Source organism: Hippoglossus hippoglossus, chromosome 14, assembly GCF_009819705.1.
Source record: "Hippoglossus hippoglossus isolate fHipHip1 chromosome 14, fHipHip1.pri, whole genome shotgun sequence".
Classification (NCBI taxonomy): Eukaryota; Metazoa; Chordata; class Actinopteri; order Pleuronectiformes; family Pleuronectidae; genus Hippoglossus; species Hippoglossus hippoglossus.
This window is the reverse complement of record NC_047164.1, coordinates 19,879,579-19,903,776: the sequence shown is the minus strand read 5'-3', so window position 1 is coordinate 19,903,776 and position 24,198 is coordinate 19,879,579. Positions and strand designations below refer to the sequence as shown.

General features: G+C 40.8%; 2 protein-coding genes across 3 annotated transcripts; one reads left to right on the top strand and one right to left on the bottom strand.

Annotated features, from left to right (window-relative positions):
- The first annotated feature begins 5,059 nt into the window (after nt 1-5,059).
- Nucleotides 5,060-10,195, top strand: rnft1 (ring finger protein, transmembrane 1). The gene is made up of 9 exons (XM_034606209.1): nt 5,060-5,243; nt 5,750-6,210; nt 6,292-6,368; nt 6,455-6,555; nt 6,730-6,883; nt 6,975-7,133; nt 7,755-7,820; nt 8,413-8,514; nt 9,170-10,195. The coding sequence occupies exons 1-9, from the start codon at nt 5,218-5,220 to the stop codon at nt 9,302-9,304; spliced, it is 1,281 nt and encodes a 426-aa protein (XP_034462100.1). The 5' UTR covers nt 5,060-5,217; the 3' UTR covers nt 9,305-10,195.
- Nucleotides 10,196-10,687: 492 nt separating this feature from the next.
- rps6kb1a (ribosomal protein S6 kinase b, polypeptide 1a) lies at nt 10,688-23,940 on the bottom strand. Of its 2 annotated transcripts, none has more exons than XM_034606206.1 (15): nt 23,697-23,940; nt 22,729-22,772; nt 21,622-21,707; nt 19,492-19,560; nt 18,735-18,882; nt 18,513-18,570; nt 17,200-17,300; nt 16,938-17,028; nt 16,752-16,842; nt 16,247-16,354; nt 16,083-16,145; nt 15,845-15,922; nt 15,641-15,748; nt 14,495-14,607; nt 10,688-14,066 (listed from the first exon to the last, which is right to left on the bottom strand). In XM_034606206.1, exons 4-15 carry the CDS (start codon nt 19,507-19,509, stop codon nt 13,802-13,804), a joined length of 1,242 nt encoding a protein of 413 aa, XP_034462097.1. In that variant the 5' UTR covers nt 19,510-19,560; nt 21,622-21,707; nt 22,729-22,772; nt 23,697-23,940; the 3' UTR covers nt 10,688-13,801. The 2 variants fall into 2 exon arrangements, with proteins under 2 accessions (XP_034462097.1, XP_034462096.1); XM_034606205.1 differs by having other exon boundaries at nt 21,622-21,742; nt 23,697-23,934.
- Between the last annotated feature and the right edge of the window lie 258 nt (nt 23,941-24,198).

The window sequence follows — 24,198 nt, the reverse complement described above, 5'->3', positions numbered from 1 at the left end:
TGCAAAGTTCAAAATGATCATGCACTGCACGACCTAAAGTATGTGAAAATTACATCCCTGTGATCGCTGTAGTCTCATTCATTAACCATGGGCATTAAAGGGGCACTCCACTAATTTAACACAAAGATCAGATTACTCACAATCTCACACATAAGCATATGTGACACAAAAAACATGGCACTCTTGAGAATGTCTTTGTACAGTCGTCATTACATAGAACCAATACAAAATGCAGAAACATTTGTGACGGGCCATGTCCACGAGAACTGGGAATCCTTTAGTCAAAGTTAACTATTTTCAGACTGAATGACATTTTGTAGAAGATTGCTCTGTTGCCAACTGTGCTGGATGTGTATGACACCTTTGTTTTGCCAGGTCTTGTTTCATCAAGAAAACGGTTCATGTTGTGAGGCAAACACAAGTTGTGACAATTGACAGTGATGATGATCCACTGCGTGTGGAGGCAGTAACACTCTCTGATATGGACGACAACCAGGATGAATGTGTAGCACACTTGAGCATCAACTATTTAACAGTCACAATGGAAACGCACACTGGGCCACAGGCCAATGAAATACTAAAAGAAACTGAGACCTATGAAAATGAATTGTTCCAACTTCGGTGGAGTCATGTGCTTTGAAGTTGGAATGTGGAAAATCCTGGAGCCTTTATGTGTTTAGAGCAATCAAACAACACGTTAACACCTCTTTACCATATTTGAATAGTAATGAATAGCAGAGAAAAGGGATCAGTAGTGACAGGAATTTAAATAATTTAAAACATATGCACATTAATTATAAAAATGTCTACATTTGATAAAAAGTGATGTTCTGCGCTTGAGAAAGTTGGATGTACAGTTTGCCCCTGAAATAGTGAAACGTTTGACAAGTTCACATTAAAAGCTACTATTTTAAAACAGAGTGTTTAATTATTTGTGATATAATATAAGTGATGACTTATAAAGAAAGAACATGTCACTGACTCCACACTGAAAAATACCCGAGGAGCAGGGTTCACCAGTAATGATGTTTAGCCAGTGACACATGCAGCAAGAAAAGGGCCAGTTGTTCTGAAATCAAGAGAAGTTGTGTTGGACTCTGATCACAAACCTTTAATTGCGATCTTAAAGACACTTGAGGATTTGCCACAATGCCTTCAAGTCTTGATGCTCCCTCCTCAGACTGTTCACGCCAGGAATTCACCTGTAAGAGGCAGAGCATCATTAAGCAACACAGGCCCGAGTAGTGCTGAACATAATGTACAGACACATGCAGACAGCACACAGAACCACCTGCCTGTGCCCAACAGGGGTTACAGTGGGATTTGTTATGTGGGGGATTCTGTGGTTTCAGGGTTTCTGTATGTGCACATGTACGACAACGTGCCAGGGCCATTAAAGTGAAATTAAACAAGCCCTTATTCCTATGAAACCCAAGGCACGACTGTTAACTTGTTCCCTTTCATGAATTAATGATCCTCTTTTCTCCCTGACCTTAACATCCACCTGTAACCAAGGCAACAATGACGAGCCCTAGTGAACCTGCAGGTTGGACAACACCCCCTCTGGGTTAGGATCCGCAGGAAGATTTGTTTAGATAAATATGAATTACTTGTAATAAAATACAGGGATATTGATTCTGACAATTCCTTACACAAAATATAGCTAGGTATAAAATGTCCTAAGGCTTTGGGCACTTAACACTGTGCAATACGATAAAAGCATAAACAGGACGAAAAAGTGAAATCTTACCACGGATGTAAGACACAAATAGTATAACTATCATGTAATAAAACACTTTAGAAATAATCTTAGTTAGACAGTTAGTGCTACCAGGATACTAGGGCATTGCCAAATGCACACGCCCACCCCGTCACCTGAACACACAAAAGCAAAACATTCATGACAGGGTTGAACATGCACACAGTTACAACAACAGGCCACATGCCGTGCAAGAGAGGGGTGCACCAATATCACACCAGCTGATTAGTCTGGCAAGGGAACTGGGATAAAAAGGGAAAACGGTAAGTGGCTGAGATCAAATCACAAAGTATAAAAATGTGTTAGCAAACCCTGGAAGTGGACTTCAATGTAAATCTGACCCATTCACATATTGCTTGGGTATAATATTAATTCATAGATAAAATCATAGCACAGGCAGCAGCACAGTAGCGTACAAGGCAAATCAGCAGTGGCTAAGACAACTGTAAAATAGATAACAATTCTAAAATATATACGAACATATCATGCAAAACTTATTTTAGATCATTTATCTCAACACCTCCAGTCAGAACAACAACTCTGCGCACATTTTGGTACACAAGTTGCAGAGTGGCTAAGGTCATCACTTATAATTTCATCTCTCTAAATAGCAGCTTTATGTGAATTTGGCAAACTTTATGTCTTTGTCACTTACAAACTACATGTCTATCTCTCACAGGCACATAACACCACTTTTTAGCCAACATTGATGTTTTTATATGATTAACATGCACACATTTTAAATAATTTATGTCCGTCAGACGTGATTCTTCTTCTTTGCCCTTCATCATTATGTAAATATTAGAAAGAGGTGTCAGACTGTTTACATGCTCCAAACACATAAAAACTACATATTTACAGCCGACATGTTTTTCCCACATTTCAACTTCAAAGCACATTAACACACTGAAGACTTCACAACTCGGGAGGTGGGAAAGAAGCATGTGAATGTACAGGTGCACATCACATACATACAAGTACAACTGAATAACTACACTACAAAGTAACTTGTACCTCGTGGAATTTCAAATCCCTGATTCTGCCCTGTGGTGAGCTCCAGCACAACAGCCTCCTTCAAACAGATGATCCAGGCTCCAGGCCCAAGCGACAGGTTGCTTAAAGTGTCTTCCAGGAGACTAACCTGTTCCTGCCAACCTGGATAAAATGCATAAAGAGTGAGCCACTGAGCGACCCCTGCTTATATCAGCTCTGAATGACACAATAGTCTCCAGGTGTGTCTGTAGTATGAGAGGCAATAAGGGTGGAGCGTCTATGGAGCAGGAAAGCTGGGCTGGCACCAGTACCATCAATACCAGGCCCCAAGCTTCACCTGTCACACACCTGCAGCTCTCTGCAGCTCTCTGACTGACTGACAAGTGACTGAGGTCAGCTCATCTGCTGGCTTTTAATAAAACACCTTGACAGAAGAAATGGAAACCCTGGGACACTTCTAGTGTTCACACGTACTACATCACCGACGCTTTCACAAGGATATGGAGAAGAAAATCAAATAGGAAAAGTAGTCTGCTATTTGTTATGGGGTCTAGGGGTATGGGGGTGCAGGGGCGTCAGTGGATACCCCTCAAAGACGAATTGTATGCATATTTAAAAATATATATGCATATTTAAAAATAGCGCAAAATTGAAAAAAGTTTCAAATTTCAACATTTTGTGGTGAAGGCACTAACAACTCAATAATCTGTCACTGGAAGCAAATCTAAAACCTCTGTGAAATAAATACAGACAGTGAGAACTCTGTACAAAGGAACCATTGGTCTCAATTTAATTCTAGTCCCGGGGCTGACCAATGAGCTGCCGTCCTGGGACAGCTGAGGCCTGTAGCTACCAATGCCTCCTCTGTGGGAAAAAGTGGACTGATGACAGCCACTTGTCCCATTCATATGTCGCTCAATAAATGAGATATTTATAGGACTTGTGCCAACCATCAATCCACAAGCTCCCACAGAGGCTTTGAAAGGAAAAACACTATGAACTTGAAGCCCAGTGGTGAGCTGGGCTGTGGGCTGCCAGAGTATCTGAGGTCCCATGGCGCTGGATCAAGAGCTTTCAACGCCTCCTTAGTGGAGTGTGAAGGTTAGACTGATGGTAGGCAGGGTTTAAACCTTTGCTGAGTGCGAATGTCACTGATTCACATTCACGACACGAGAGCTCCTGACATCCAATTTAAAAAAGAAACAAATAAAAGAGAAATGGCAGATAAGGTTTATAACTATCAATGACTTCAGCAAAGATTTAGAGGAAAACCTGTCTCTCTAAGTGTAGAAATGGCCAGCGAGTGTCTTCAGGAGTGTTTCTGAACATTGAAACCTAACAGACATATCTGGACGTACAGTGTAAACCTCTGTATGTTGTGAGGCTGGGGCACAGGGCTGAGAATCAAATGAGAGTGGATCAAAATGAGGCTTTGTATTAAAATATGACAAATTACACTTATCAAACACAGGGAAGTATAAATGAAGTCCCTTCTCTAATAGTACAAACCTGCCTTAAGTAAAGGCATTTTACCTTCTGCAGCTGAGTAAAACGAAGGCTCCATTTTAGGATATATTGAAATAATTTTAGTAGTTTAGTAGTCGGCTATTTGAAGAGCTGATGTTGATGGAAAGCACAACCTCGTCTCATTTATGTTCTCTATAGCAAAAGAAAACATTTTAATAATTGTTGGATTTATTAAGAATGAGAAAAGTGTAAAACTACATATTTTTATTATTAATGATGTGCAAGGTGTCTCTGATAGTTCTGGTGTACTGCAGGTCTACTGTAGCGTCACATTTAACAATGACAATGTCAACACACACGGAGCCTGACGCTGAAGCAGCAAAATGAAATTCAGTCATCACTGACTTCATGATTTACTTGTTGGCTTTTTATTTTAATGCTACTGTGACTTTCAATTATTTCATTCATGAAAATGGTCGATTATTTTAGCACGTGTTCAAAGCTATTACCTGCACCTTGAAAAACACATGCAAACTGTATTTAGTAGAAACATAATACATCACAGTTTTCATAAACGTTGTATTTTATTATTTTACAGTATAATAAAGTGTCTGGGAATATCAATTAGTAGGACACAGAAATTATAAAAACAAAGAAACTGCGATAGAACATGAATTTTGTTCAGTTGGACAAATACCATGTAAAATTTTAAATCATGTCAAACTACCTTGATTCTTAATAGTCCAGCCAACATGAGTGTCGTTCGAACACCTCCCACTAGGTGGAGCTATCGCAGCGCGTCACATCCGATACGCCTTGAAAACCCCACCAGAAGGAGTTGGTGACGTCAGCTGCCGTAAACAACGTCCAGACGTCTGAATTAGCAGCTTATGATTTAGCCCGGAAGCTAACAACTTGGTTTTCTTTTTAGTTTCCTTTAGTTTTGGTTTGGTTTGGCGCCCCGGGACACTGTATCACATGGGGACCGAGAGCTTACCATGAAACTCCGGCTGCAGAATGACAGGTGAGCCGCAGCCTTCACAGCCGTCGGTGTGACCTGGGAGGAAGCTAGCTAGCTGCTAATGCTAACCCCAGCCCAGTGCTGCTCAGGAAGCGCTCGGCTGTTTGCTGTCTCGGTCCTCACCTGTGTGTGTGTGTGTGGAGTTTGATCAAAGACCGATGCTACTGTCATCAACATTAACTAATTATTTGTATAAAGACTGAGACGATCAGGACGAGCTAACTTCTGCACTTTCACCTGCTGATCAGTCAGTTGAAGTTAGCAAACAAAACTCCAGCTAACTCAACAGTGATCCCTGTTGATGCTGTGCTGCAAACAGTCTTTATTACTCAGCCAGTTAATATGTGAATACAGTAAATGTTTAAAAACAACACGGAGTCAAAATTGTCCTTCACAGACAAAACATGAAAACCAACACACGAGATTTACAGCACTTTCTTTGTTCAACATCTGTTGTTTTTAAATGTTCTGTACAGATACATTGATTTGATCTGTCTTTTCTATGGAAGGAGTGATTCCAGACGAGCACTGAAAGTAAGGGAGTCTCCTACTGTAATGCAGCCCAATTCAAGCGAGCAGGACGCTCATGCAGGAAATGGTTTGTCCCTGACGCTGCAACAAGATCTTCTCACCAGGACGCCGGGCTCTGGTTCAGCTGCTGCCAACCCTGAGAGCCACGAGGTGCGGGTGCCCATGGCAAGCGAGACTGGGGAGTCCGGTGGAGGGACATCATCATCCAGGAGGTCCAGAGTCAGTTTCCACAGCCACCCCCATTCACACTCACACGGACATAATCGGGCGCAGCATCACTCCAATTCTGAGCCCGAGCTTGACCCGCCTGACCCTGATCTGGACTCGGGAGAACCCAGCTCCTCCCTGTCTGAGCTTCGCTATCTCTTCCGCTGGCTCCAAAAGAGTCTTCCTTTCCTCATTATACTGTGTGCTAAGCTGGTCATCCAACATACTCTTGGTGAGTACGAGTAATGCAGAGATCATTCTGAAAAACAGTGAACACAAGAGAAGCCTCTCAAATTCCCTCTTTGTTTTCCAGGTCTAGCAGTTGGGGTTGGCCTCTTCACAACTTTTTTATATGTGAATAAAAGTATACAAACGCAAGTTTTTCTTCAGGTAAGTCAAGAGCATGAAAGTCATCGATTCATGATGCAGATCATCTCTGCTGTTAGAATCCTAAACTATGTTTTTACCCGTCTTAGGATCATCACTCAAAGCTACAGAGCATCTGGCTGCTACTCTTCCTGATCTTTTCAACGCTTCTGCTCTACTACACTTTTCTCACTGAGACACTTTACTATTGGTAAGGTCCAACTCATCTGGTGCAATCAGCAGAGATAAATCTATACTGTGTCACATTGACCACTGTATGCATACGCTGGCTAAATGAACTGCACCTTATTTAACAGCTAAGCCTGGGAAGCAGTTTAATTTGAAAGAATTGTGCCACTTAACCTAAATGTCGGTTTCCTTCCAGCCTCATCTTCCTCAGCCCATCCATTGAGCCGCTGGGTTTCTGGGAAGTTCTCTGGGCAGTCGGCATCACCAATTTCATCATTAAGTTCCTCGTCATGGGGATTAAGTGCCTTATTCTGCTGCTGCCATCTTCACTAGTGACCAACAGAGCCCAGGTAAGACTAGTGGATTTGATTTTGGGCTGTTTGATGAAAGAAAACAATTGTCACTGTAATGCTAAGTCTTTCTTTCTTTTTCTGTCTCCAGGGGAGGTGGATGATGCTGACTGAGGAGCTGGGTCAGGTGCACCAGGCCATGGCTCCAGTTTCACTGTGGTTCCGCTACCTGGTCACCTACCAGGAGGCTGAGGGGGCCGTTGGACTCACACTTGGGGTCCTGCTGGCTTTGCTCTACCTCATACTGAAGGTGTGGTCACTGGAATTTTACAGATGTAGGCTACAGCTAATACATTTGAGTTTAAACCAGTGTTTTTCAAACCAAAACAACTTCGGTCCAGACGAGCATTTAGCTCCATATCAGAACTAATCTGTTCATACAAAGACACTTGAAAACACATAGCAGAGTGTGCAGGCCAGTGTGAGCAGCAATCTGTTACTGAGCTGCAGAAAATACTCCCTAATGATAATGAACACATTTCCTTTGTCGACTAACCATGAGGTGGAACTGTGATGTTAACGTTAGCAACACTCTGCATTCACTGCTGGGATTCGACAAGATCCATTCAGGAAGTGAATTGATGTTTGAAACTGTCTGTGTTGTCCAGACGGAAACACAGCCTCTCAGTTTTCAAACAAGAAATGTAGCCAGTAGTGTTTCCAAAGGTTTCCATTTAAGGGATTTGAAAACACCTCAGTCGTTTGGACACCAGGTGAAAACAAAACAAAAGTGAAATGTATAAGTGGATGAAGCCGCAGATCTTTGTTGTTTTCATGTTTAAAGTGACACTTTGACTATAAAAAATTGGTGTTTATTAACAATTGAAATTGTTTAATTTAAATTGTTTTGTTCTTTCTCTCTTTGTTGCAGCTTTTAGGATTGTATGGCCAGTGGACATCTTTACTTAAAACCGTGAGGATATGTCTGAAGGGAGAGGTTAGTGTTTAACATCTTTATTCAAAAGTTAATGATCAGTGTGCAGTCACCAGCTGTGTTGGTTTATTTTCATGCCTCTGCACCGACGACAGTGACCTGAGGGGATATGTTTTCAGGTTCCCCTCGAGAGAAGTTCTTCAAGTTTTGTGCAGTCATTCACTTGGACTCAAAGACACACTAATTGTCTTTTGTTGATCGAAAGTCAAGGTCACTGTTTGGCCACACATTTGACACTAACATTTATTGGATTAGATTTTGGTTGACAAAAGTCAAAGTGGCTATGACCTCAAAAAACCATTTTTTGCCACGTGAATGTGTTCTCTTAAGAACTTTGAAATTTGGCACAAATGTCTCCTTAGACTCACTGATTACCTGATTAGATTTGAGGTCAAGGTCACGTGGCCTCACAAAACATGTTTTTGGCCTCTTGAACATGACATCTCATATCTGACTCTCTGGAATTTCTCATTAGATTTCATTAAAGGTTACAGTGACCCCATGAATCTGGATTTTTCTTTTATGTAAACTGAAACTGTCCCGGTTGTCAGAGACATACAACCGCATGTAATTCTAGTTCTCTTTTGTTCCTCAGCATACAGGCACAGCAGCCACTAGGAGTCAGTGCAGCGAGGCGGGAGATGTCTGCCCCATCTGTCAGGGAGAGTACAGGGAGCCCCGGGCTCTACTCTGTCAGGTAAAACCAAACTACTACATCTGTCGTACCATAGCGTTGTTCAGGCTTTGTCATGATTGTAGTTGGTAGGAATTTTCTCTGAGGAGCGTTATTAAGTATTTATTACTTAAAGGAATAGTTCACCCAAAAATGAAAATTCACTATCTACTATGCCGATGGAGGGGTGGGTGAAGTGTTTGAGTCCACAAAACACTTTTGGAAAAACAAAAACACAAAATGCCTCCATACTGCTTGTGTGGTATCGTAAGTGTCCGTAAGCCCTGGCTTTCAATTCGACTTGAAACAGCCTCATTTACACCAAGTTTTAAGTCTAAATGTCCACTGTTATCCTCCTAGCCCATTTTTATTTTGGAGTGAACTTTCCCTTTAACAAAAGTTGTATAATAAAAATTAGGTACAAATTTTCACACCTGACTGTTTTTAGTCTGTGAAAATACAAAAACCAGGCAACACAATCTTTGCTCGTCCATATCCTTCTGTAATGTTCTTTATTAAAACTCCTGCTCTCGCGGTTGCTACTGTAAGATAACCCACATTCTCCTTTTTGAAACGATCCTCTTCTCATCTGATCCCTTGTTTTCTTGAGTTGATCTTTTGCCCTGTTTGTGTACATGGGCCGGACGCACTAACACGATGCTGCTTCTCTGTTGCGCAGCACATTTTCTGTGACGAATGCATCGCTCTGTGGTTCAACCGGGAGAAGAGCTGCCCGCTCTGCCGCACGGTGATCACAGAGAAGGTCTACAAGTGGAGGGACGGAGCCACATCGCCACACCTGCAGATTTACTGATGGATGACGGGGCGGGACATTGCTATTAGTTTGTACTTTAATGTGATTCTTTTTTTTTCTATGCCTGTCAAACCCCACTGACAAGTAATGTTGTACACACTGTTTGATGCATCAGCTAAGGGCTGCACCCACAGCTCACACCTGCAGGAGACACGTTCCTGCCTTATCCACCAGCACATCCCTCCACGTCTCTGACAGACAAACAGAAAGTTGATTATTTTCATCCCTTCAAATGTTTTTTTTTTTTACAAATTTTCAGTTTAAAGTTTCTCCCCCCGTGTTGCTTTTATTTACCCTTATAATCTTAATATAAACTTTCTTCATGGGGCAGTTGTCTACTTGTAAATATGGAAAGATTCAGAAATATATTTAAAATGAAGTATTTTAAAAAGAGTTGCTCTCCATCATACGTTTGAACAAAAAGGGCAAAACATGAACCTTGTCCATCCAGTGTTTTCTAAATTTTTGGACACGACTTTTGTGATTTGTAACAAATGTGCGGAGTAGAGCGGCTGCACATCTCTGCTCAGGAGCGCTCGCTGCTTTAACGGGTTCAAATGTGAGACTGAAGGGCTGACGACCACCTCACTGCAGAGCACACAGTAAAGTCACATGGTGCAGATAAAGGAACTGTCAACACGATGATCAGTTTGCCTTTTGCTTTCAGTTTTTGGTGACAATTTTTAACAACTGGTAAAAAGGATGCAACTGCGCTTGTGAGATTGATTTACACAAAAAAAAATATTTTTCTATAGAGGTGAATCAGCCTCGTTTTTGTAAAAACCAAAGACTGGGAGAAACATCTATTTTATTATGTACAAAATTAATTTTACTGTGTTATTTTTATCCATTTTGATCCATCAAGTATCTGAATAAAGATTTACATTTGATTGATGTGTGACTTGTTTCATGAAGCACAATGACAATCGTTTAACTAACAGTAAAGTCTATTACTGTCTCAGGGCCTGGTCACATATGTGCAAATGTTTCAGTGGCGAACCTCCCGTTCACTTCAATCTGTGAACGAGGAAGAAACATTCACTTCCTGTGGTGAAGCAAATGACCCACGATATTTACTTTGGATTTGCGTATGAGTGACTGTACCTTTATGACCTCACAGTATATTTGACTTTAGTTAACAAAGAGCAGCTAATATGAATCCCTAAATGGCACTAACACAATCAAAATTAATTTGGCCGTTACATTGCCTTTTATCAGAAATGTTTTTTTTATTTTTGACTTATGCACTATCTGAAGGAGTAAATCAACAGATTCAAACACACATTCAACTCAGATGGAGTTCCGCACCTGAAAGTAGCCTGATCACATTTGTTCTCGTATGCATCTCAAACATACATGAACAGAAACGACATGTGTCATTGTTAGTTACTGCTCATTAACCTGACAGTCATTTATTAGTGAAGCAAAGGAATGCACGTCCTTGAGAGGTTTAACAGGAAGTGAACTTTATGGAACCTCAAACTTTTCCACACACATTTACAATAAACAGCAAACTGTACAAACACACTGGAATCTGTCAGCAAAGGCACAATGCCACTCCCATTGAATTTTGCATCAGTTTGTTTAATCCACAATATCTGCCCTTACTTAAACACTGCAAAAAAAAAAATGAAGTTCAAGTTCTCAGTGAGGAAAATCTTAGATATCAAAATGTTTTCTGAAAACCCCCCATGAATGAGGCTCCACTACAAAATAAATACTGTTAGACATTAAGGTCACCGTCCTCGAGTATAGAATAAAGAAAAAGCTGCATCTGAGGTTGCTGGAAGTAAGACAAGGTCTGTGGAAATAAAAAACGTACTCTACATGTGTTTTATCATCATACTCTGAAATGAACGCTGAACCAAATGATCACACATTCTGCTGCCTTATCTAAATAATACTACGTAATAAATACTCAGTTTGCATAGTGTGAACAATGCAGCGGAAACATATTGGAGCTTTAAATAAATAGAAACAAAGAAACCTAACAGAGTGAAAAACGTGGAGTGACTGCGGTTTGACCGGAATGGTAGAAAACAAAAAAAGATTTATCCTCTCAGGCTGACACATTAAATAAAGATATGAACTTAACACAAGCTTCAACTATGTGTAAAAAAAATTATTAAAGGTAACTTACAGAAACACATTTAAACGTATCGGAGTAACAACGTGGAAAACAAAACATCTTAAATGTTGGATGAGGAAGAAAACATCTTTGAACCTGGCAGAAATCAGTGACGCCTCTGCAGTCGTCATTCAGCAAAAAGGATTTGGTTCATTGAGACAGTGCAATTGGTCAATTTTAAACAAGTATTTGAATCAAAAGAAATATTAGGGAGCCATTCAAGCATCCATTCAATTTTCAATTCGTATCCTGGAAATCTGCATATGACTGTGTGGTTAAGATGCAAAGTTTCAAATGGGTTTGACTCCAGAGGCTGGAACTGCAGCTTCATGTCAAACATCTCAGTTAAAACACATTTAAATAAGATGCGTCTGGGTTTATCCCAATAGCACTGAGAGCCCTCAACTGTCAATGCACTAAAACCAATGCAGAACACATAAGACAAATGAATGAATGCAGCCGGAATCAGTGAAAGGCTGTGATATCAATTTGGAGGAACATGTTCCAGGTCAACATGTTTCTTGGTCACTATAACTAGGAATGAGACGATGAGGCTGCAAAAGTAAAAGAGGTATAAAATAATGCTGCAGGGGGTCTTAGGAACGAAGCGCAAAAAGGCATTTAAAGTCTGTTTACATTCAACACAAAGGAACTGAACGGTGCTTCTGGACAGGCCTCCTGCAGAAAGCATTCCAGTCAGCCGAGGCAGCAGAATCGATTGTGGTGAACCGATGCTTTCGTCTGAAATTTCACTGCTCATCTTTTTATAGCTGCTTTTTCCGTAAGTCGTGCCCCCCCCCCCTTCTCCTAACCACACGCTCCGGCGACAAAGGCAAAGTGATTATTTTCCTCAAATGTAAAGGAATGCTGTGTTCATAGTGGAATATTTCTATTCAGTATTTCTACTTTGACTCATAGTGTAACCTGCAAGTTATTATCACAAGGTGATCTTTAAAGTAATAAACAAAACAAAATCAGTCTGGCATGTTGAGGGAGGAATAGAAACCTCCTGTAACCAAAGTCTCTCATCGTGATGGAGGCGACAAGTCGTAAACACTAAAAGTAACATGGTCCAGACTTGAGGATAAAAGAGCACCAGTAAATCATATAACACCAGCTGAGTACACGGCAACAAGCTACAGCCCATTTATCAGCTGGTAATGGCCAGCCGAGAAGCCAATCTACTTCCTTTGAGAAGCACATCTCCTACACCACTCCTCAGACTGACTAGACATTTACAGTGGATACAGAGTCTACACATCACTGTTTAACTCAGATGTGACCTATAACCTGTAAAAAACTATTTAAGATCCCAATAAATACCCTGAAACAAAAACACTGGAAGCAGAAGCAGATCTCTCTCATTGGTTTGGAGTCTAGCCTTGGTTTGCTGTTCTGTTGGTGATGTGTTGCTGGGTTTTTGTGTCAAAACTTTGGTCTCATCAGAACATAACCCACTGTCTATGTGGGGAAAACTGGACCAAACTTAAACCAGGGTTGGATGTTTTCTTTGTGAGAAAAAGCTTCGGTCAAATGAAGAAAATAAGATTCTGTTGTGACATTTAGGGAGCGACCGGTACCCAGAAGATCCTTTAACGCTGTCCTTGGCAGCCTCCCTGCCCGACCTCTACCTGTCTCATCAATTTTGGACAACTTGTTCTTTGTAATGCCACATTTTCTGCACTTGTTGATAACCGTCTCTTCTGTGCAACACACTGTAGCTAATGCCTTGAACATCCTTATACCCCTGTCTCTCTCCTGATCAATATCTTTCAACAACCCGGAGGCTCTTTGTGGAACATGGCTCAAACAATAGAATACAAATAAGATGGTGTCAGGAAAACTCAGTGTGAACCTTATTAAGGGTTAATCCGAGTCAGCTGTATAATGACTACTATTTAACACAAGTTTTTATGGGATTGGTTGATAATGAACACAGCCACATCCCCAATTATGATAGGTCACGCACATTTAGGCAACCTGGTAATTTTCCTAAAAGGTTTCAGTTTTTCTCTTGAATTTCAGAGGGTAAAGGTCAAATTAAAAGCTGGAAAAGGTCTGAACACGCCTGTTAAAACTGCAGACTAAACACTGCGGTTTTAACAGGGATGTGTAGACTTAGTACTGTCTACACTACTGTAGTTGACTGCTGAGCATCAGTGGCAGGCTGAGGAGGCCATGCTGAGTCAGGAGGATTTTGGAGGCCAAAAAGGAGAAGGCGCAGCTGGAAGAGCTGGTGATCTGCGTTGACAGTGTCAGTCAATATTTCTTAACAAAATAAAATTCTACAAGTCTCTCTTGAAGAAAACGATAAAAGAGAAGGACGAGAGGATTTAGAAGAGTCCTAATGTTCGCAGGCAAGCCGCGCGTCATAGATTCATGCGCAGGTGTTCGGGCCGCTTGGAGTTCATGGGGTAGGCCTGCTTTTTGTACAGGCCTGCATTGATGCCTGAAGGGCGCCTGATGGGAAGTGGCGCCGAGGCCTCCGAGTTGTTGCTGCTGCTGCCCGTGTCCATTTGCTCCACTGCCGACATTTCCATAGGTTGCTCTCCAAAGCCCGAGGACAGCAGGGATGAGCCGCCTGTCAGCTTGAGTCCCCTGGGCCAACACTCACCTCCTGCAAATTTCACCGGACTGTTGGAGAGAGAAGATGTGACAAACTTTAAAATTCCTCTGAGCTTTTGGACAGGTTCTTTTCTAAAAGGTACAGAGGCAGATATGTGTCGCACAATTATAAATGGACGTGATTAATCATTGACAATCTGGAAAAAATACTAGAGCTAAAGGCCAATTACTCTAAGGATTTCCTTTTGGAAAACTGACCCCTCCCATTCTTGAACTATACTGAATGTGATGATCAGCTATTTTCAAGCTTTCAGGCAATTACTGTTGTGGCATTGGAAAGAAACTTTTATTTACACTGGATGGATTTATTTAGGCCCAGCCGACGTTTACAAGGTCAGCAAATGAGTCATCGATGTGGAGAAGACTTGCTGTGGGAGAAACTTGTAAATGACCAGTGGAATTCGATGAAAGCAGAGAGAAAAACAACTGGCTGTTACCTCACAGGTGTTCTTGGGCTTCCCGGGAACTTCCGTGGTGAGCGTACTTTTGGTTCGTAAGAGAACTTCTCTTTGACGTTTTCCAGCACAGATGGGGCTACATATGTGAAACCCTGTGGAAGGGGTGGGGGACAAAAACAGAGAGATCTGAGTCCACCTCTTCAAAGAGCATCTTTCTGAAAACAACCCACAGCTGATGATGAGAAATGAAACGCTGAGTAAACCAGATCATGCAATGTGGTGGAACAGTGATTGAAGCTTCCAGGAAAACAAACAGGACTAAACCAGATGGGAAGAATTAACCGATTCTCGTAAGACCTACTTGTTGAAAAGAAAATTTTAAAAATCATGTCCAGAGCTTGTTTTTGTAGGTTTGTTTGCAGACAACACAGAAACTGTAAAGGGCAAAAGTAAATGTCACATTGTTGTTCTACTAAAATCCCTAACGCTCTTTCCTTAAAACAAACTGATCTAAAATCCAGCATCATCGTCTTCACTGCCATCAGTGTCGCACTTGAACTTTAGTTTACTTACTCGACAATTAAACTGATTGAGTATTACTCAAAATCATATTATTTTAAGTGCTAACAGAGATTGACAACAAATTACGCGTTACATGACATTTATTGGTAGTCTTACATTAAGCTCACGTTGATATACATACATATTACTCTCTAAGGTGTTAACTGGCAGTGACAGTGACTCCTGCTTACTGCTCTTTGAAGTCACATTTACTCCAAGATCAGAAAAGGTGATGCCAACAAAAAACAACAGCATGTATTTTAAATTTCCTGACCCAAAACATAAATGAACAAGAAGGTACTGGGATTGCACTCCTCTGCCAAGGTTAATGCCACAGTTATAATTAATGGGAAGCACTGCTTCCCACCATATTCTTATTTTGTATTGCAAATCTTTTATAATGAACCAGAAACGGTAATATTTACTCTATGTTACACATAATATAAGATCTCTAATTTGGTGTTTTGCTCTTTTGCATAGCTGTGTGCTGCACGATGGCCTGTCAGGGATTATTCCTTATATAACTTGTTTTGAGCGTATTAAAACCCTATGGAAACTGTATGCCAGATGTTGAGACAGCACAGCAGCTGGATGCACAATTTTCTGTGGAAGTCCAGAACCTACCAGGAAGACTTGATTGGCACTTTCGCTGAGCGTGGAGTCGTCAGGGCTATCCACTGGAGTCTGGCTGGTGAACTTGGAGTCAAACTGGCTGACGTCATCAGCAGATTGCTGCCAAAAGATGTAGGTCAGTTAGTCATCTGGCAGGGACAGGTCACACAGTATGTGGCTGCATTTAAAAATAAAATGTAAAAAATGTAAACTCACCAGGAAAGGTTTAAACGGCGGCTCTACTTTGCGAGCAAGGAGGTCATCCCAATTTAAATGTCGGAAGAATGAATGGGCCTGGGAAAGACAAGGACAGGAGCAAGGTTTGAATATTTCCAGACCACCAGGTTTATCAAGATGGATTCTCATTTTCTAAGGTAATGTATTATGTCCCAGATCAGGATGTTAACACAATGCATGCATACACTTGTGACTCTTCTTTCAGTGAATGTCATACCTGAACCTCAGCAGCATCTCCTGGTCCAGCCCCGAGTCGTAATGAGGCATTTCGTTTCAGCAGCTGGAAGAGAAGGTTTAAAGAATTCATTTTTCTCCAAATATTTCAGCAGAGACACAACAGCCAGTGAGGCCCAGTGCAGAAGGAAGGATCTCACAACTCACCTTTTTCAGAAGGTCCCTGGCTTCTTGTGTGAGGTAAGGTGGAAGGCTGAGTTTACATTTCAAGATTTTGTCAATTGTCTTCTTTCGGTTTTCACCAGTGAATGGTGGCTATAAACAAGGAGAATGTAAGAAACAATAGTTCAGCAAATGTTTCCTCCTTCAATTGGCCTCTCCATGGCACAGGGATAAATTAGCTTGCACTAGAGCCACATACTAGAAGTATAATAAAGAAATTCAGTTCTATTTTCTGACGGGTAGGATGAACGATGACGTTTTCTTACTTCACTCTGCACCATAGACTGTTTATAAAAAGCTCAGGACACAATGTCCAGCACACAAACAATAAAAAGTGACAGTATAATGTAGAACTGTTTGTGGAGGACTCACTAATGTCAAGGAATAATTCTGAAGTAGCTCCAGAGATTAACACAGGACAACCAAAGAGCCAGGTTTAGAACGGGCACTGCACTAGTTTTAACAATGCGATGAAGCAGTGTGAACTTACTGCGCCTGTTAGCATGTCATACATAAGAGCTCCAAGACTCCACCAGTCCACTGCCCGGTTATGTCCACTCCTCATCAGGATCTCTGGAGCCCTGAGGAAAGAGAGAGAAGTAGAAGATTGTGTCCAGTCTCAATGTTCAGAGGTTTTCAAAACAGAATCTGAACTTAGCGTGACGGTATGACATACATGTATTCAATAGTGCCACAGAAGGTGTGGGTGACTGTTCCGTCATGGATGGACTCTTTGCATAGACCAAAGTCTGTCAACTTCACATGCCCTGCATAGAAACAGAACCACAACAAGAGCGTGAGAGAAACCACACCTCAAACAAACAATAGATCGAGTATCACACTAACCAGAGAAAGAGGGAACAACAGTTCACATGTGGACGTCTAGATACAAGTCTTTTGAATTTGCCTTTTCTGAGCAGCATTTCAGGCTTATGTACCGTTGTTGTTGAGCATGATGTTCTCAGGCTTCAGGTCTCTATAGATGATGCCCTTCTGATGCAGGTGACCCAGTGCCATCGAGATTTCAGCAAGGTAGAAACTGTCAAGAGAAACAAGCAAGTCATCACGTCAATCTGTTTCTCTCTCTCATACATACACATATACACACATATATACACATATACACACACACACATATATATATAATACACTTATCACAGATTTTCTTAACATCTGTAAATTTGACACCGTAATAATGTTCAACATTCCTCACTGCTCTTTGGTGATCTTAAGTCAAAATGTAATTTAGATTATTTACAATTATTTTACACACCCTTATTTATTCAGCAGCTTATTTCATGTCATCACCATTTTCATCTACAGACTGTTAGTAGAACAACATGCACTGGAAGTGTTTGCTTCTGATCCAAGTCACTCTCTACCACATATCTGCCTGTTTTCACAAAACTCACTAGGATGCTGTTTGCACATTTAAAATATACCAGCGTGCTGATGTCAGAATCCACGTAAATGCCATTAATCTCTTTAGCAGCCCATGTGTAATTGTTAGCATTAGTGTTCCAGAGACAACAGATCACACTGATGACGTTCATGATCCTGCTGGGCATCATGAGTAAAAAAAAAAAGTGAAACACTCTTAGGACATTAATTCTCAGGAAAAGTTCAACTCAACACTGTAAACTAGTAAAAACAAGAGTAAACCTAAGATATAATTATATCCCTGGTCAAATGTTAAAGATAGACGACACAGAATGGATTGCATCTATACAGTGCGCCAATGCCATTTAACAACTATGAGCCTCTCCTCTAACCATCTAGAGCAACTTTGGTTCAGTGTCTTACTAATATTATTATTAGTAGTATTTGGGCAGGATAAGGAGGGGATCAAACCACCGACACTGTAAGCCATGGACAACCCACTCTATTCAGTTTAGTTGTAATGTGTGATATCAGTTTTGTGGTCCACAGTGCCGTGTCCCTTCTTGTAATTGTGTATCTCAGACGATGTGACAGATTAAATTAAATATGATGCGAACCAACATTTGTCTTTTGCTAACGTGAGCAAGCTAGACTTAGCTGAGCAGCACAGAAGCAGCAACTGTGTGAAGGTTGAAACAAAGCTGATTTAATGAGTCAGTTGTGATCTTGCTTGACTTGAAAATAATATTTTTTAAAGACGTGATGGTGAATAAATTCAAAGACTCTGTTGTTTGCTTACGATCCCAGACATGGATGCTACGTCACGCACATTACAATCAACAAGAATGCCATGTTTACTAAATTGACTTACCAGGCTGTGTCTTCCATGAAGATGCCCTCTCTTTCCAGTTGCATAAACAGCTCTCCTCCTGCATTAACCACATAAAAAATCCGTCAGTCAATTTTACTCACAGTTGAGATTTAGACCCATATTTCACAAATCCACTGGATTATTTTTGTTGAATGTGAATTCATGACAATAAAGAGCCATGACATCTGTGCTGTTGGTTTGAGTGGGCATCACTATGCTCACCGCTGAGATACTCCAGGATGAGGTACAACTTTCCCCCGGTCTGGAAGGCGTAGATGAGGTCTACAATGAACGGATGCTTCACCTCCTCCAGAATGTTCCGCTCAGCTTTGGTGTGCGCCGTGTCTTTAGCATTACGCACAATCATCGCCTTGGCAAGAGACAGAAAAACACAGAAAGTCAGTGTGTGAAAACATTCTGGCAATAACTCACACCCAACTGGCTGGTGTCAACAATGAGGGATCAGGATGCCATGATGGCTGCTGCAGTAAAAACGAGAACCTCAAGCTTCAGGGGAATATGAGCTGGCTTTTCAGGCACAGTCAGACATCAGCTCTGTGTCAGCTGGAGAGAGGAGGCCAAGCTGAACAGAGGCTGCAGCTTTGAGGTTTCTTGGGAAAAAGACTGCTGTCATTATTTTGGGTGGTCTGTGCTTTGCTTCTGGCTGGAGCTGAATGCACCAGTATGAAACCATTAACGACACATAGTGACATAACTTACACGTGAAACTCTATACACTGTTAAGCTCTATAAGACTTTGGAGTCAACCGAGCATTATAGGAGCTAATTCCCCAGGGATGTTTGCCACTTGTGTTCCTTTACATATGAATTAGATCATTCAGACACTGCTGCTTTCACACTACATTACTGTGAATGTACTCTAGGGGGCAGCTAGGTATGCTCATTATAGGTGAGCCTTAGTTATTTTGACTATATTATACTGTGTATTAATATCAATGTTAAAAACTTAGGCACTCACCTTCTTCAGAACTTTCATGGCAAATATTTTCCCAGAGGTAGAACCTGATACCTTCCGAACTTGAAACACCTGTAAAGATAAACATCATAAGAAATAAAAGAAATAATTAAAATCCATTTAAACAGGCTTTCTGTAGAATTCTCACTAAAGACTTGTTCAACCTCATTAAAACCACAGAGAATTCAAAACCTATTTCAGTTATTCTGGTTAAAGTATAACAATATGGTGGAAAAGTAGGAGCAATGATGTGAACTTGAATAATTTCATTTGAGATTTTTTGCAGTACTGGTTCAGGATAAGTGGCAGAACATTTTTAGATGGAACCAATCAGAAACAATTATCTCTAAGTTCCTTTGCATTTTTGCTAAAATCAACACTTTCCCATAATGAGACAATGAGGTCATAATCACTACTGTAATGACTATAATAACTGTAGTTGGAAGTAGTGGCAGTGCTATTCAACTTTTTTCCAGTTGAATAGCCTCCTGTATGAAGTTCACAGTTCTGACTATTACCCTTTTAGTATATAGGCGGGTATGGTCTTCTCACAGTTTTAAAATCTAAAATATTTTGTTACAAACATTACTAACTAAGTAAACAGTGACAGTCTATTCAGTTCAATGCACTCAGAGCTTGTGATACCCTAGCGTCACTATTCTTTAAACCAGATATTTTCTATGTGTTAACTAGGTCTGGGAAATGCAAACTTTATCCCGGTGGGGACTGGGGACATTCAGAGACATGATTTCTTACATATTAAAATAACTTCTTTAGCAATGATGAGAAGTTTGGAAGCTGTTGCATGTCTATTAATTTGACAGAGAAATAAAAAACACAGCTCAAAGGCTGTGAGCTTTATTTAGTTAGTTAGTGTCAAACCTGTATTATTCTTATATAATTCTGACTACAGCCCAAAAGGGGACTGCTCTGATTTGAAGTCACTGGTAGAGTATGGGTATACCAGCATACATGTTGATAGAGTACGTGCCAAAGTAGATACTGTAACTAGACAGTGAGTGTTTTTTCAAGAAGTGTAATTACTCTGAAATGCTGAGAAATCCTCAAGCTGCAAAAAACGACATCTTAGTCACACACAAAACCACTTCAAGAAAAGAATAAGTCATGCATTTGCTTGTTAAGTGAAATACGATCCCAAAATAACTTTGGTGTGGATTTTCATTGTTACGCTAAGAAAGAAGTACGTCAGAAAATTTCCAGAGCTCGTCAGGTTGGTTTAAATAAACATGTTAACACCAGAATAAAACCATGACTAGACAGATTTCCAAACGTACAATGCCAGTTAAAACTTTTAAAACAACTCAATTTTTCCAGTTTATATAGAAATTTCATCAGATTAGTGGTTAACTACCCGAAGTAAAAGTAAAAGAATAAGTTTAGGTCACAAAAAAGTAAAAGAAATCCCCTCGTTTTTTATAGGCTTTTTTCCAGGGGATTAACAGACTGGTTTAAGCACAGGCTTTACTGCAGCTTCAAATGAAAATGAAGGCAAACAAATAAGAACCACATGAGTGAAGAAAAATTGTGGTGTTCTAAAACATTTGACTGGTAGTGAATATGCAGATTACATACGGGGTGCAGGTGATTACTGTTATATAATGATAACCTATTTGTATAGCACCTATCTAAACAAAGTTAAAAAGTGCTTCACACAAAAAAATCCATGGCAAAATGAGGAATGAATTATAATAAAAAGGCATTCAGTTCAGTTCAGTTTTAAGAGCCAAATCATAACATAATAAGGTAAACACCTTAAATTTATAGAGAAATATTTGATATTATTTGATGCTGGTGTAGGTAAAGTAGGAGGTGCTTCTGCGTTGCCACATCGTTTGTTCCTGACACTTTTCCAAATTATATTTCAAGACATTTCAAATGTAATGTGCAAAGAGCATATAAAGTAGCCCAACCAAACCCAAATTACAAACCCAACCTCACAGCTCTACTTAGAGAATATATGGTTACAACATTCTGATTCTAAATTTCAAGTCAACATACATATTTAACAGGAATAATAAGGAGGAAGATAATGTACAGGTGTGAAGAAGATGTACAGGTGTGTGGGAATTTATTAAAATTCACATTCCCATGCCAGAGAATGATGAGTCTCACCTTTCCATAGCCACCTTTTCCCAAAACTTTTAGCAGCTCAAAGCATTCAGGCCTGATTTGCTCTGTTCCTTTGTTCACGCTGTTCTCTGAAATTTCAAACTTCTCACAGTCATCCATGTTACTGGCAAAACAAAGAATAAAGAAAATAAATGGAAAACTGCACGTACACAACATTAACTCCACAGTGTGTTTACAATTTGCAAGAACGACAGCAGCATCATGAGACAGTGTTACAAACATTTGTGCTTTAACATAGACATGGTAAAGGGTGAACTGAGGTTGATGGTGCAGCAGTTTTATTAATGGGAATGGGATGCTGGGATGGGAGCGCACTGCTTAAGTGGTTCCTAAACATGTAAATATACAAAAAGTCCCTCAAATAGATCCAGATTAGAGTAAGGTGGTCCTATCTAATTATATCATTTACACTCAGAATGTATGATGTAAAAAGATGAATATAAAAAAAACAATACCACAAATTCTATCAAATAAGTCAGGAGCAAACAATTATATTCATTATCTGACAAGATTTTGAGAAAATGGCTAAATAATACCCATCAAAGTCTCAAGTCTTTGAACAGATGATTGTGTAAGAAAATAGTGATTCAGTTTATATCAATTATGGGGAGCTTCCCCTATCTTTATTCAAGAGTGTGGTCTTTCTGTTTGAACTTTACTGTTTTCTATTTGAACCCTTTCACTCAGTACCCTGCGCTCGCACTCTAATAGCCCGTAAAATCCAAGAGCAGAGAAACGCGAGAGCAGACGTTTCATGCACACACAGAAGCGAAGTGAGCGCGAGGAGAAGAGCTGAAGCTGGAGTGCAGGAGATCTGTCCAAGCAGCAAAATATCTGAGTGCAAGCTCACAGTTTGAGCACAAGCAGAGCAAATGCCAAGCTGGGGGCTATTTGAGTGCGAGCACTGGGTTTTCTGTGAAGGGCGCAACATAATCGGAACATGAAATCATTCAGTCCTGCTCTCAAGCTGAAAGACTACGCGTTTGAATTGAGGTAGGAAAAATCACAGTCAACTAATTGATTAATCTACCCCATCGTTTGACATCGTTCCCTTAATGGATACTGGGATATTTACAGTATGATACTCACAATTCAAAGCCACTGCACTGGTCCATGTATTCACTGAACTGAACCTGAAAACCACAGGAGGAGGAGGAATGTTAGTAACAAGCAAGATGTAGTATTTATATTTGTTTAACATGTACACAGCTATTTAAACTTCTTTATCAACTTAAGAATATTCCCCTGAGAACGTGTTTATAATTAATAACCAATGACCAAAGTTGTATGCAAACCACAAACTAGTCTTAATAAGTAACTTGACGTCAGGTGACTGGGGACAAAGCTAATGGACAGTGTGTTGCTGCTGCTTCCAGTCCCTGTCCCGTTAGCGTCGCTACGTTCACAGCGTGTTGTCGGTCTGTTTCACTGTCTCTTCATTTAAAGTCCACTTCCTAACAAAGTCTGAAGAGTTGAGAAACCACCGCCACGTGTGACGTTCGCGTACTCCGCTGCACATCCCTGCGGCAGACGAATGCCGACGCAGCGCATGAAGCCGCTAAAATGCATGAATCCATTATCGGACACGTAGCGATGGGACGCGAATGTCTTTTTCCTTTGTGGTCAGCTTTTATCATCGTGGTTTCACACGACATTTCTCCATTATCCACCAGCTCAGTGGTTGTTTGTCTTCACTGTAGAGAAGACAAGCAACGTTACATGCTGCTGAGCGGGGTTCGTGCTAACTTCAGCAGGTGTAACTCCAACAACAACCTGTCTGCCCTCCACACTTCGGACTCTGAGGATGGATTTGTCCGGTGTAACGACACGGAATTCGTGCAACAGGTCGTAGTTTTAAAGCAGTGGAAGTGCGATGATAATTTATTAAAGCTCAGCACAGTAGCTGTTTAAAAAGGTAGCAACAAATTTCCGCGGGAAAGTGGACGTGTCCGATAATGGATACGCGACCGGTGAAGCCAGCAGTGCAGGCCTCAGAGTTGCTCGGCGCTAGCTAGCTAACAGAGGCGGCGTTAACCTGAACGTTAGCGCGGACTCACCCCGTCCTCCAGGTCGTCGTCGGAGACGTTCTCGTCCGGTTGATCCAAATCGATGTCGAAAACCCCGGCCATGGTCTCGGCGCTTCGGTCGGTGTTTAACCACAAAAGTCAGTCTCGCTCACCGGCCTCATGGAGGGGACATCACCGCTACAGCCGGCTACAGCGAAGCAAGCGTGGACTAGCATCCAGCTAACCACAACAACACGGGAGCAGAGCGGCAGCGAGACAGAGCCTCTAGTGGCCGGCACCGGTATTACTGCACGCAATTTACAGTAACACATTATTATTGCACGTTTTTTTTTTTTTTATCACTAAAGTAACTGATTGTAAGAAAGCTAAATTTGTTTTAATGTGTGTGTGCAATTAATTGTTTAAACACCATCAAGATATGCATTCATTACATGTCAGTCCTATATTTTAAAGTGAAAAGATTTTTTTTCATATTTGTTTTGACTGTTACAGACAGTTGTAGTTTTAGGAGAGCTATGAAATCAATTCTCAC